Here is a 12,686-nt window from a genome sequence, read left to right as displayed (position 1 = left end):
TTTGCAAGCTTTCTGTAAGGCATTTCTTTTGAAGAGTGCACTTTGAGCCTTGAAAGAGGTTTATTTTGTTAGAAACTCTGCCTGAGGAAAAATAGTGTCACCATACCTGTGAGACTGAGATTTCTGTGGAGCAAATTGTGGCTCATGTAGTGGCAGTGCTATGGAAGGCATCAGGGAAATTGGGTTAAGTAGTTTAATATACTGCTTTTATGGCTAATGGCCTGTGATTGCTGACTGGAGCTGGATGAGGTCTGCTTTCTATTGTCTGAAGATTGACTTCCATAGAAGGTTCCCTGGGATTTCTTAATTTCTTCTAGACTGGGAATTGAAGCATCTGTTGTCATTTCCCTTACCCTTCCACCTGCTTTTAAATGGAAATACAAGATGGGGGATGGGGATTCACACGACAACATGATAAAACATTTTGTTTACCCATCCATCATTAACACACGATGGTATTACAGTTTTGAGGTCTGTTACTGCTGTAGCACATAAGGGTAGGAGAAAAGACACTGACATCTAATGTTATCCCAAGCTGCAAGACGTCTCTTCAGAGAGAGGGGAAGAAAATCACTGAAATGGAACAGCTGGAAAAGAGAAAGTATCTTATCCAATCTGAGTAGGTGATATTCTTACTAGTGAAGACAGAAGAAGAGTGTTCTTGAGCTGCTCAGGTCTGAAGAGTTGAGAAGAATTAAAAAGGCCTTGTGTGTTTTTTATTGAGTATGCTTTTATAATCATGAGAGGAGCAGAGGCATGTAGTACCCTAAAGATAGTATAAATTTAGTAAGTCTTGAATTCTTGCAGTGTGAATGAGTGCAGCAGCACATCTTGTAAGAAGAGTAGCACTTATTCTCATAAATGACACTTGTGTATCAGCTGGTACCTTCAGCTTTCCTTTCAAACAGACTTCATATTTTTCTTTGTACACAGTGGCTTTGAAAAACCTTTCCTTCAGCAGAACCTGGCTGAGGAGCCTCACATAGCAACATGTATTCTCTCTTACTCCCTTCATCAGCATTGGTGTTGTTGGGGATGAGCTGATCTCTAAAACCCTGATTCAAATTGAGGGATAAGTTGCAGTGGGAGAAGGTAGTGTGGGTGATATCTTGGGGCTATACTGAAGGAAGAGGAATCTTAAGAATACTGCATCCTTCTGTCTCTTTCCTTGTTATAGATGGCTTTCATAGGAATTGCTATTTATGACTATTCTTTTGCTTTCTTTGAGAGTGGTGAGCATGCAGGAATGCCTGTCCCGTCTTGCAGGTGGAGGCTGGGTGAGAAGGGATGCAGGTGTGTGTAAGGGTAGTATGTAACTGTGCCTGTGGGACCCTCCGTGCTGTGCCAGAAAAGAACAGGGACTGATCTGAAAATGTAGGGATGGGCTGTTTAAGGTGAGATTACAGTTTTTGTAGCATTTGCCTGACAGTGGCCATGACACTGTGCTTCATGTTACTGATAGTACTTGTGGCAGATGTTTCGTGCTGATATCTGATGAAAGCATCACTTTGATGTTAGTTGCCCAAAGTACTGATCACAATGCTAAATGGTTGATCTAGCAACAGGGTCACAACTTACACATTTTTATGTTTTACCATGTATAAATTATGTCCTATGAGTTTTGGAAGGTGCTTGTGATGTTAACTCTTCTAACAAAGATTTGTAGTAAACTGTTTATTTTGTAACATGGTTGTCTTTGTTCTGCACAGGTGCTTGAGTTGGTGCTGGAAAACTTTATTTATCCATGGTACAGGTACGAGCTTTACCTAAAAGTTACTATTTTTAATATCATAAATATTTATCAACCTGTTTGAGAAGTTGACACCTGAAAATAAACATTTCTCTTTCCTTAGTGAAAGATAAAGGACCCTTTTGATTGCTAGGAATCATTGTTTTATTGTCTCCTAGCTGAGTAGAATAGATCTTTTGATAGTTTAGTTATAATAGAGGTGGTTCTGAAATTCGGATTTCATCCTAAAACCACTTTTAGATTTTCTATTTTTTTATGTTCATTTTGAGATAACTCTTACTTGGAACTAAATACAGATTGATGAAAATCTGTGTGGAAATTCAACCTGTCAGTACCTTTGAAGTTTCCAGATTAGAAGCATACTGATCTATCACATTGCTAAAAAGAAAAAGCAACCAAAAAACAAACTTTGCAGGGTTTTAAAGAAAAGATATTTAAACTACCTATGGCCAACTTCTTGGACATCATCTCATAAATTTCCAACTTTTAAGACTGTTGGTGACTATGTTGTGCTGAATACACTAGTGCTGTAAATAACTATAAAATAGTGAATAAAAAAAAGGACTGTGGCTGATTATTTTTTCTGTGTTGTTTTTTTTTCTTTCGGGTTGTCTTCCTTGTACTTTTATATATATATTATAGTGCTTTGCAATGCTTTGTAAGAAGATATTAAAATATTATAACTGATAATGCTGGCATTAATGTGTTAAAACAACATCTTACCTTAATTCTGAATTTGACTTTTTCATTGAACGGAAAGTTCAATTTGTCCTAAAAAAAGTATGCTTCCTTTTATTTTTACTCTGTGTCGTTTGGATTTTTTTCTGTCTCTGGGACCCAAAATTTACTGTTCAGACTTCTTTGTCTCTTGGGTTTTGATTGTGACCAATACCTGCCCATCTCACCTCTAACTTTGTGTGTTGAATGTGCTGAAGTGTAAAACTTCACTGCTGATGCAAACAGCAGAGGGAGCTTTAGCACCATGTCTTGTGAATGCAAATTGGAAACCTCGAGGTTTTAAATTTTCAAATACAGAAAACTAGAGCATGTTCTATCGGGTTGTTGTTAAAGTAACAAATGTAAAGCAACCATCTCCTGTATTTCATGACTGGAAAACAGTTTTTTCTTGGCTGGTGGAAAGTGTCTTTAATGTCTTCGTTGTGGAGTGACAAGAAAACTTGGCTTCCACCAATTACTTACCTCTCTGACACCCAAGGCAGTGGAAGTCTGGAATACATCATCTGGTGGGGATAATAATTCACTATATCTGTAATGTTAGAAATGCAGTGTAAAGTACACCTTGTCTGAAGCCAACCAGCCTACATTGAGCTCCATCTTGCTCTCTGCTGAGCAGTGTAGGTGTTCCTGCCCTGTCTTAAATTCTGCATGGCTGTACCTCTGGATTTTGAGCTAGTTCCATAAATTCACACTGTGCTGATGAAATCCAACAGCCTGAAGGTTGTTAAATTTCAGGTTCACGTGAACCTGAAATACCAGGACTTCAGTGATCTACAGTGAGTGCTGTGATGTCCAAGCAGTTCTACAGGAAGCAGCTTGGTCCTGCAAGGCTTACTGGTTTCAGTTTAACAGTAGTAATGTCAGATGGGACCCTGTTTAATCTGAACATTCAGGTGTTTCCAGCAGGGTTTGTGCAGGGAGACCTGAACTGTGTCTGTGTGCCATAGTTTGAGAGCTGGCTTGTAGAGCATGTCAGCTCTGATTTTTCCTACTCTAGTTGTGCCTGCACTGTTGGCAGAGCTCACATCACTTGAGAAATAGAATTCATGCATCCAGGGCATGTTTGTTTTCTGAGCAAATAAGCCTAACTCAGGTTAATTCTTCCCAGAGCCTTTGCTCCACGCTCTCCTTATTTAGCAGCGTGGCTGGGTGAGCACTAGCAGGCAATTCATGCTTGACAGATAGGCTGCTAAAACACTTGGCTGTGTTCCTTTGCATAGAAAAGTTCAGGCATAATTCCTTGGGATAGCTGCTCTGCCTTTCATGTGAATGGATTTTGCATAGAAGCTACCTTTTTCTTTAATTTTTATTTATTTATTTTTTCAACGACCTTGGTTTTTGCTTTATGTGCTGTGCCAACTGATGCTGTCTTGGACATTAGTGTTACCAGGATGTATCTCAGTCAGAAGCCTGGGAAGTGTTATGTTTCCGGGGTGGGTTGCAAGATAAAATCATGGATTTTTTGCTTAGGAATAAAAGTGCTGTAAGCATATAAAAACTGGTTTATCTTTGTTTCATTAATAAATGGTGTAAGAATTTCTAATTTTTTATTAACAGGTTAAAATTTAAGCGGGTCCTAAATTTGGACCACTTTAGGGGAATGAGGGTTAGTGCTTAAAATCCATTGAATTCTACTGAAATAGGTCATTATACCTATGTGCATTTTTGTTTTTTATTTTTCAAAGTATTTATACTGGTTATAATAAGATTTTTTTTCAACGGTATGAGAAGAATCAAACATAGCTGTAAGTAATGCCAAGTTTGCAGAGCTACAAAACACGGGTCTAAGTCTATTGCTTATGCTGTACAGCAAGACTAGATAATATCTTACTTATACTGACCTTATTTTAAATAGAGTTTAAAGTTTGAATGGGTCACTCTTGCTTACTAAATATTTTTGGTCATTGATGGTACTGCAACTCCAGTTCTCTCAGATTAGGACAGAATTCAGTAATTACCACATTTTTGTGATACATTACTATGAAAACATTTCTCTTTGATGGTGACTAAACACAGTGTTTTCACATGTGGAGCTGCTTCTATTTTAAATTAAAGTTCTTTTTAAATGCAAGTAATGCAAGAAAAATTTAGAATTTTTGTTGAGTTACAAACCATAGCTGTACATTTTTATTAGCTTGTGACTTATTTTCTACATCTTTTTGAAAGGAGTTAGCCAAGTTTTTTAAGAATAATTGACACACAGAGGAAAAATATCACTTTGTTATTTGTATATGATTTTCATTTATCAGTGGATCCCATAAGGCTTTGCATGCAATAGCAGTTGGGTGTATCTCTCTTGAGACATTAGACTCTGTAACTGTTTACAATTAATATTTCTAAAGTTCTGGGAAAACACAGCCAGCTTTTAAAATGTTTCCAAGAGGGTTATTTGGACTTTCCCCTGAGTCACTGGAGATTTGACATTTTACAGGTTCATGATGTTTTTTTTGCCAGTCTTCAGTCTGCTGGTGATTAAAACAATGTCTTTGCAAATCTGTTGTGAGAATATGTGGCATGAAGCTGTGTCCAAGTTGAGCTAGCCAAGATACTGGTTATCCAACTGTCAATAAAATAACAACTTCTTGGTCCAAATTACTTCATGTATCTTCCTGTCTGTCAAGTGCTAGTAATACCATAATACAGTTGGTTTGCCAACCCCTTGGCAATGCTAATCCCTTTGGCAGTGTGGGTATTTTCTAACCATATTGCATATAAAATATCAGCTGCTGATCTTAAACCAAACTTTCCCCTACAGTGTTCTTATCTGCATGTGATTAGCAGTTGCAGGATAATTGTGTTTCTTGTGCCAGGCTGCTTTCTTTGAGGTGTTTTCTCATGCAATTAGTTACATACTTTGACTCTCAGGTCACTGGTATCTCTAGTGTATTTACCTGGTTGCTCATCATCAACATGCCTTTGAATGTTCTGTAACCCAGGCTAAAAGTGCTTTAAAAGTTGGATACTGAATAATATAAAATGTTCTATGCATAATTTTAAAAGTCATTTTTAAATGTCCTGTTCTTGCTTGTAGTGTTCTTTTATAACACAAGTAATATTTCTACTTACTACACTAATTTATCACCAGAAGTGTGATGGTTCTTGCATATGATCATTAGTTAAAACTGGATGCAACTTCCTTTGTTTTGTCATTATTCAGCTGTTATAGTTCAGTTTTACCAATATATTAGTCATGCTCTGAAGTTCATATTAATAACTGATAGGTTTTTGGTTTTCCCTTGCATTTTGTGGAATGCTGGCATCGTGATCTTTTTCCACTCAGTTTAGATGCAGTTTCTTCATCTAAGACTTAGTGTATTTCCTGTTTTCATTCAATTTTCAAAAAAAGTCATGGATTTAGGTATTTTTCTTCCTGAATCACATTTTATTATTTTTACCGTGAGTTTTCACTGAACATATTCTATTGAAGTGGATGGAAACTGGCAAGCCAGATTAAAAGTTTGGATGATATTTTGACAGCGATTTGGAAATCTATTTAAATTCTTCTTTGCTTCCAAGCAGAAGCCACTTTAAATAATTTCAATTTCCTTTATACCATTGAGTTTGGAATATGTTTCTCTGTGTAGAAACTAGGTTAGATTTTACTCAGTCAAAATTGTGCAGATACTATATGGTAGCAGGAATTGGTATATGATTGCAATTTCCTGATGTTTTTCTTAAGCTGTTGTGTGCACAGACATTGTGGAAATGCTGTGTATTTTCCTCAGACAGAAGACTGCTGACTCTCTGGCAGCTTTCATTTCAGTTCATTCCAGCTGAAGTATCACTTTTGAACGTTCTTGTTCTTATGCTTTTAATAGTGCCAAATGTATTGTGGTTGGATTAATAGAAATTTATTTTATTCTGTTTTCTCATATGCCATGCTTTGAAACACTGCAGAAATATTACCGATGATGAGTCCTCAGTGGATGAACTGAGAGGGACACTGCGGTTTTTTGCATCTGTCTTAGTTCGAAGAATTCACAAGGTAAGGTGACTTAAAGGTATTAGTCTTGGTTTTCCATCAGAATTAATTGTTATCCCTCTCTTGTGAGTTCTTTATTTTTTTTAATTGTGATTCCAATGTCAGCCCTATGTTGTAGGTTGTTTCTAACCATCCAGGTCACTTCTTTGTGGTCTCTGCCCCATCTTTCTGGAACTTATCCCCTTCCTAGTTGTAAACCATCTCTGAAGATTCATCATTTGAAGTGTTCCGCATTGTGTTGAATATGAGCAACCTGTTCCAGTGAAAGATGTCCCTGCCATGGCAGGGGATTGGAATAAGTGATCTGTGAAGGTCCCTTGTGACTCAAACCTTTCCCCAGTTCTTGCAAATGGATATATTTATTACACCGGTGCAAGGCATTATTAAAACCTTGTGATCTTTTAGCTGTCTTTTGGTGACTTAATCCAAGTGGAAACCATTTTGGGAATTACTGAAAAAAACCTACTGGGAAATGGTGAGCTGTGTTATAGCTTCTGCTCGCTTGTCTTCTTAAAATGCAAACAAGGCCCTTACATTGTCTATAAAGAAGACTGTCATTAGGTGACCAGGTTACTGTAAGAATTAAAACAGATGTGGTTCTTACATTAATGCAGTTCTTCAGGAGCATTTTGAGAGCTAAAGATTACGAGTTTTTATTTTATGTGTTTAATCTATTAGCATATACTTTTTTTCTGTGTGCTCTCTTTTTAACAGCACAGCTATTTCCTGGTAAAGTGCTCCAAGCCTGTTTCACAGGAATTGCTTCTAACTATTTGGCTGTTCTAAGCAGAAAGGGTTGCTAACTCAATTTCCAGAATTAGTCAGTGCTGGCCTCTCTGTTGGAGCCACGACCATAAATATGTGTCTTTTCCCCCCCTCCTTACTAACAGCATTTTTTTCCTGAGCTACAAGTTGTGCATGTACCCTGTGATGACTTATTAACAGTGTGATTCTCTCCTTCTTACAAATAAAATCCAGACGACTTTCTTGTTTACTCTAAATCAGGCATGTTACTTTTTAAAATGGACATGGGAGAAGATTAGGAAATGTCTGTGTAGCACAGATATTGTATGGAGGTGTGAAAGTGGAGTAAAGCTTCAAAGTGAAAATCTAGACCAAGGTCTTAAAATTTAATTTGGAGTTGTAATGCTTGCTGGTGTTAGTTGCATTGTGCATGGATCCATTGTTGACTCAGAAAGTGACCATGTCCCCTGTATTGATCATGCAATGAGCCATTGATTGGGATATCTGTAGTGAGTTACAGCACCTTGAAGCAGAGTGCTAATTTACCATCTCTGCCTTTGACAGTGAGCATTTAAATGTCGTGTCTTCAGTTCTCTGGGTAGGCAGTGTGTGCAACAAACAATCAAGCCAGTATTAAGCACTGTCAGGGGACCTACAAAATAGAGTTAATCACAGAAATGCATATGTTGAGGAGAAATTAGTCATCATCAGTTGAAAAATAAAATAGTTGTATATCTTGCCAAACAGCTGTACTCTGTTTTGGATTTATTATTAAATGCTTGAAAGCAATAGTTCTAACTAATAGAGATAAAATGTTTAAATTAAGGAAGAATTGTGTGAGAAAACACAGGCTTTTTTTCATTTTTTACATTATATCTTTATATTTTTTTTGCCAGAGAATATTGTACTTTTGAATTGAGACTTAAAATTACAAATTGCTTTAATGGAAGGAATGCTTTTATTTTCTGTTTAAGGCTGCCTAGGTCAAAGCATGGTTGTTGAATTAAATTAGAAGCACTTCAGGCCAGTCAACTCTAATATGCTGAAATACTTCAAATCTGGATTTTCCTTGCTGTGGCCATTGCTGGATTGGTTATGGATTTTGAAGGGAAAAGGAAGTGTTATACCACACCTTTGTATGGTATAGTATAGATAACCCCGCATCTGATGGAAGTTTTTGACAGAAGTTCACAGTGTCTGCTGCAGAGTTGGTAACAATTTCCTTGACTGTGCTCTTTGAGTTACCTCTGCAGGAAGAAACACTGCCCTATCCTTATTTGCCATAGGAAACTCTTCATTTCTAGAAATTACTGTTGGAATGTGAGGCACAAAAGACAGGATTTTCCATTGATAAGCAGAAGCTTGTCCCTTTGTGCTTGTAAACAGGAGCTGACCTTACTTTTAGGCAGCTCCAGTCAATTGTACTGGCTTGTCGGGGCTGGCCAGGTCAGGTCATAGCTGTGCACCTCAAATATTATAGGGGAGTGTGCAGGAATATGCAATATTCTCCTTGTACAATTGAATAAAAAAACACCAGTTTTTCTCTTGGCTCTGGTGGCCTTTGCAGTTGCATTGTCTCTTGTCTGGCAAGATGCTGTATCAAGGAGGGATTCCTCCATTAGGAAAGAAACTTGGTTAGAATTGTTAGATTTTGAGCACTTACAGGTGCATGTTTTTGCATCTCTAAGGTGTCTCTTGTTTAAAATAAAGAGTATGTGAAGTGTAAATCACCTTCTAGATGAGTTTCTGTGAAAACTTGCAGGTGATAAAGAGTTCCTTGAAACTGTACAGGCTGGAGAGTGACTGGGTTCAGGGAGAAGCTGTGCTTGCTGCAAAGGACCTGGGCCCATAGTAGGCTGTGAGCTGAATATGAGCCATCAGTGGCAGCTTAAAACACCAACAGCATCTTGGGCTGTAGTGACAGGAGCAGATAAAATCAAGGAAGTGATTATCTGCCTTCACTGGATGCTCTTTGGATGGCGTGTAGGATACTAATCCAGTTTTGGACACTTTACAAGAAAGTGGAGCAGGTTCAACGAGAGGGCCACCCAGATGACTTGGGGCTGGAGGAGGTGACTGTGTTCAACTCAGGAGGTTTTCAGCACCAGCTTGGATACAGCCATGAGCACCATGATCAGAGCCTGTTTGGAGCAGGGCTAAGGCAGCCCAAAGTCATTTGTGCCTGGATTGTTCTCCTTCCATTTTTGTAGCCACCAAAGAAAATAGAAATGCAGGACCCTAATACAATCCTTTATTAAATCATACATGTTTGTTGTTTGGCTTATGATCACATGGTTTTGGTTTTGGCACTAATGGTCTTTTGACTGTGTAACTCAAATTCTCTTTTGGTTCTGCCATCACATTTTTTCTGCCTGTATGTAGGAAGGTTTCTCTTTGGTTTTAGTCCTCGTGGACGCAACTGTAGAGTGTTAAGGCATGCAAGTGTTAGAAGCAGAGCATAGTTAACTTGATTCCTTTTGCTGGTGGTCAAATTGGTGGTCCCATGGAGCTGGGTTTCATCTACTGTGACTCAAAAGTCACACTGCCTTGTTTTATTTATTGCAATGAAAAATTCATAATGGGAATGAGTTGGCAATAAATGTGTTAACTGTGTTGTTTATGGCATTTAGTTCTGTGTGTTTTTATATACCTTGGACACTGTCAGCTCACCTAGAGAATTTTTGATTATTTCTTAATGGTTTATTTTATGGTTCAAACCACAGCATATAAGCAAGTTACTGTTTGATGGTTGTCTGTAATAAATTTTTTTGGGGGGGAGGGGATAGAACAGTTTTGGTTTGATTTTGAAATTATTCTTTAGGTGGACATTCCAACGGTTGTAACGAAGAAGATGCTCAAGGCAGCAATGAAACACATTGAAGTAATAGCCAAGGCCAGGCAAAAAGGTAATGTCAAGACTTAATATGTTGCCAGTTTCAAAGGCCAGGTATGAATATTCTTTTATGCATGTTTGAGATTATATTACTTTGTCTGTTTATCCTTATGGCCTCTTTTTTTAAAAATCAGGTCCTTTTGCATTTTTCTTCTGGTGGGTGCGAAGGCAAATAGGGAAAAAGTACATAATTGTATTCTCTGTTTTGATTTTTATTGCCTCAATAAAAATACAAAATTTCTCTCTCTGTACAGGGGTGAACAGGAATATGGGTTTTGTCTATTTAGAGCAGTCAAGATCATTTAGGAATGCTTCTTGAAGTTTTTCCTTTATGTTCCAGATGAGCAGTTGTAGATGAAGGGATTTGTACATCTGTGCACTGTACCTCATAGCTCTTATAGATAGAATGATTTGAAATATGCATTAGTGAAGTTGTAATATGTTGAAAAGCCATGGAGAGACTTTGAGCAAAAAGTCTCATAAAAGCATATTTGTTATCCAAGATAAGAGTATCTTCACAAGCCTGATGTAAAAATTGTATTTAAACTGCACATAGAAGAAATAGTTGGAAGCACTTGCTGTTGCTATTATTTTTCCACTGGCTTTGTTCCACAGTGCTGTATCTACTAAATGTGGTTTCATTCAGTTTTTAAGTGTTGATGTTTACTTTAACTGGAGTCATGAACTTTTCTTCTTTCCCTCCAAATGTCTGCTTGATATCCATAAATACATGTCATTGGTCCTGTGAGTAGTGTTAATGATTAAGATGAGTAATGAGACATAGTTTAATCATGTTGGATGTCTTTCATGGCACAACAACAATTTCAAGATAGATAATCTTGAAGTGCTGTTTATGCCAAATTTCATGTTTCCTTTGATTTCTACCAAGGAGTTGGAAACACTTTCTTTAGCAGTAAAGAACTGTATTTTATATGTACAACATTGTAAATATAGCCATTTTTTCTCAGTATTAAAAAAAAAAAAAAAAGACTCTTTTGCTAAGGGTAGATATGTGAAGCAGCAACTGAAAATTACTTTTAGTAGCACTTTCTAGTAAACATTGCTAAAGCAGCCATCACAGTACATGGTTCAGAGGCAGCTTTCAGACCCTGCTTTGGTTGCTAGTTGAGCCTAGCCTTTTCTCCTTATTTTCTAAATCCTTTTCAAGTGGATTGCTTTTAGGAGGTATTTCCTTTTCTCCTGCTCTTGTTACCCTTACCTCTCTTAATAATTCCTATTTGCACAGACACCTCCACAATTCATTACCTGCCCTCGCTAGAGGCTGCATTCCTTCTCTCTGCTTTTAGTGACACCAGCTAGGCAGATTTACCAGGTCATGTATATTCCTGCACCCCCTCTGTCAGCTGATACCACTCTTGGGTTTTGGCTGTGAAAGGCAAGCCAGCAGGCTTCTCTCATATGCTGGGAATAAGCTTTAACTTTGAGGGTAGCTGAGGAATATATTACACACCTCACTATGCCTGGTGGTGGTGTTGGCATGAGGCTGTGCCACATTGCTAGTTCAGCTAGGCGTGATTTATAGCAGCTCAGTTCTTGCCTTTGAAGTGATCTGAAGAAATGTAACATTGTTGCTTCTAATTAATATCTATAGTTTTTAATCTGATAAAGATGTGTTCTTTCAATTCCACCGTAATTTAGGAGGCAGTACTCTAGCATATCCTCCTGAAGGTTTTGGCTTGTTTCACCCTGTGTTTAAAATGTATGCTCCTTCACATTTGTTTTTAAATGTTCTAAGGAGGAAACAGATACTACAGGATTGAGTAAAAGTTTACGTTGATTTCAGATTGTGTCATAGGCCAAAAAAAATGGAGATCATGAAGAAGGTCAGGAAAAAGGCAATTAGAGGCAGACTTTGCACAATGCAGTTTTTTTGAGAATCCAGATGCTGAGTTTTTATATTTAGTTTATATGTGTATATAAACTGAATGTATAAATAAAAGTTTATATTATTTTATATATATTTATATATAATGATAAATGAGAGAGCATTCTGGATACTATGCAAACTGCAACTGTTTGGTGAAGGAATTCTTATTTCAGTGTGAGGTTTTATTTTTACATAGCATGGCTTCAAAGTCTAAGCCAAGGTTCTTTCATAAAATTTCAACATTTTATCCCTTTGGCAGTTGTGTGTGTACTACAAATACTAACTTTTTAGCTCAAACACCCAATTATCTTTTGTTTACCAGTAAGAAAAAGCTGAAGCAACTCTGTGATGCTGTTTTTTACTTTCAGTAAAAAGTGCGGAATTTTTGCAGCAAGCTGCTTTAGAAGAATATGGACCAGAACTGCATGTTGCTTTGAGAAGCCGAAGAGATGAACTTCACTACTTGAGAAAACTTACTGAACTTCTTTTTCCTTATATTTTGCCCCCAAAGTCAACAGAATGCAGGTATATAAATTACTTAGAATTGTGTTTAAAATGTTTCCATATTATGTAGTACAATCATTTTGGAAAATGAAAGAATGAACTTCACAGTCATCTTCCTTCTCACCCCTTTTTTATGATTTTTTTTTTTGGATTTGTCTTAAAATAGCTTGCTTATGGTATTATGAAA

At 37.2% G+C, this 12,686-nt stretch overlaps 1 protein-coding gene across 6 annotated transcripts in view; it reads left to right on the top strand.

The window, feature by feature from the left end:
• The window catches only part of SNX14 (sorting nexin 14), a 45,161-nt gene that overhangs the window by 6,297 nt on the left and 26,178 nt on the right, over positions 1 to 12,686 (top strand). For all 6 annotated transcript variants that reach the window (XM_063150603.1, XM_063150601.1, XM_063150607.1 and 3 more), the window contains exons 5-8: positions 1,710 to 1,753; positions 6,386 to 6,473; positions 10,036 to 10,120; positions 12,364 to 12,520. In XM_063150603.1, coding sequence (XP_063006673.1) covers positions 1,710 to 1,753; positions 6,386 to 6,473; positions 10,036 to 10,120; positions 12,364 to 12,520 — 374 coding nt within the window. The remainder of the gene's footprint in view (positions 1 to 1,709; positions 1,754 to 6,385; positions 6,474 to 10,035; positions 10,121 to 12,363; positions 12,521 to 12,686) is intronic.

This window comes from Melospiza melodia, chromosome 3 (genome assembly GCF_035770615.1).
Source record: "Melospiza melodia melodia isolate bMelMel2 chromosome 3, bMelMel2.pri, whole genome shotgun sequence".
Classification (NCBI taxonomy): domain Eukaryota; kingdom Metazoa; phylum Chordata; class Aves; order Passeriformes; family Passerellidae; genus Melospiza; species Melospiza melodia.
Note: the sequence above shows the minus strand (reverse complement) of the source record. Positions and strands in the feature narration are given on the sequence as shown.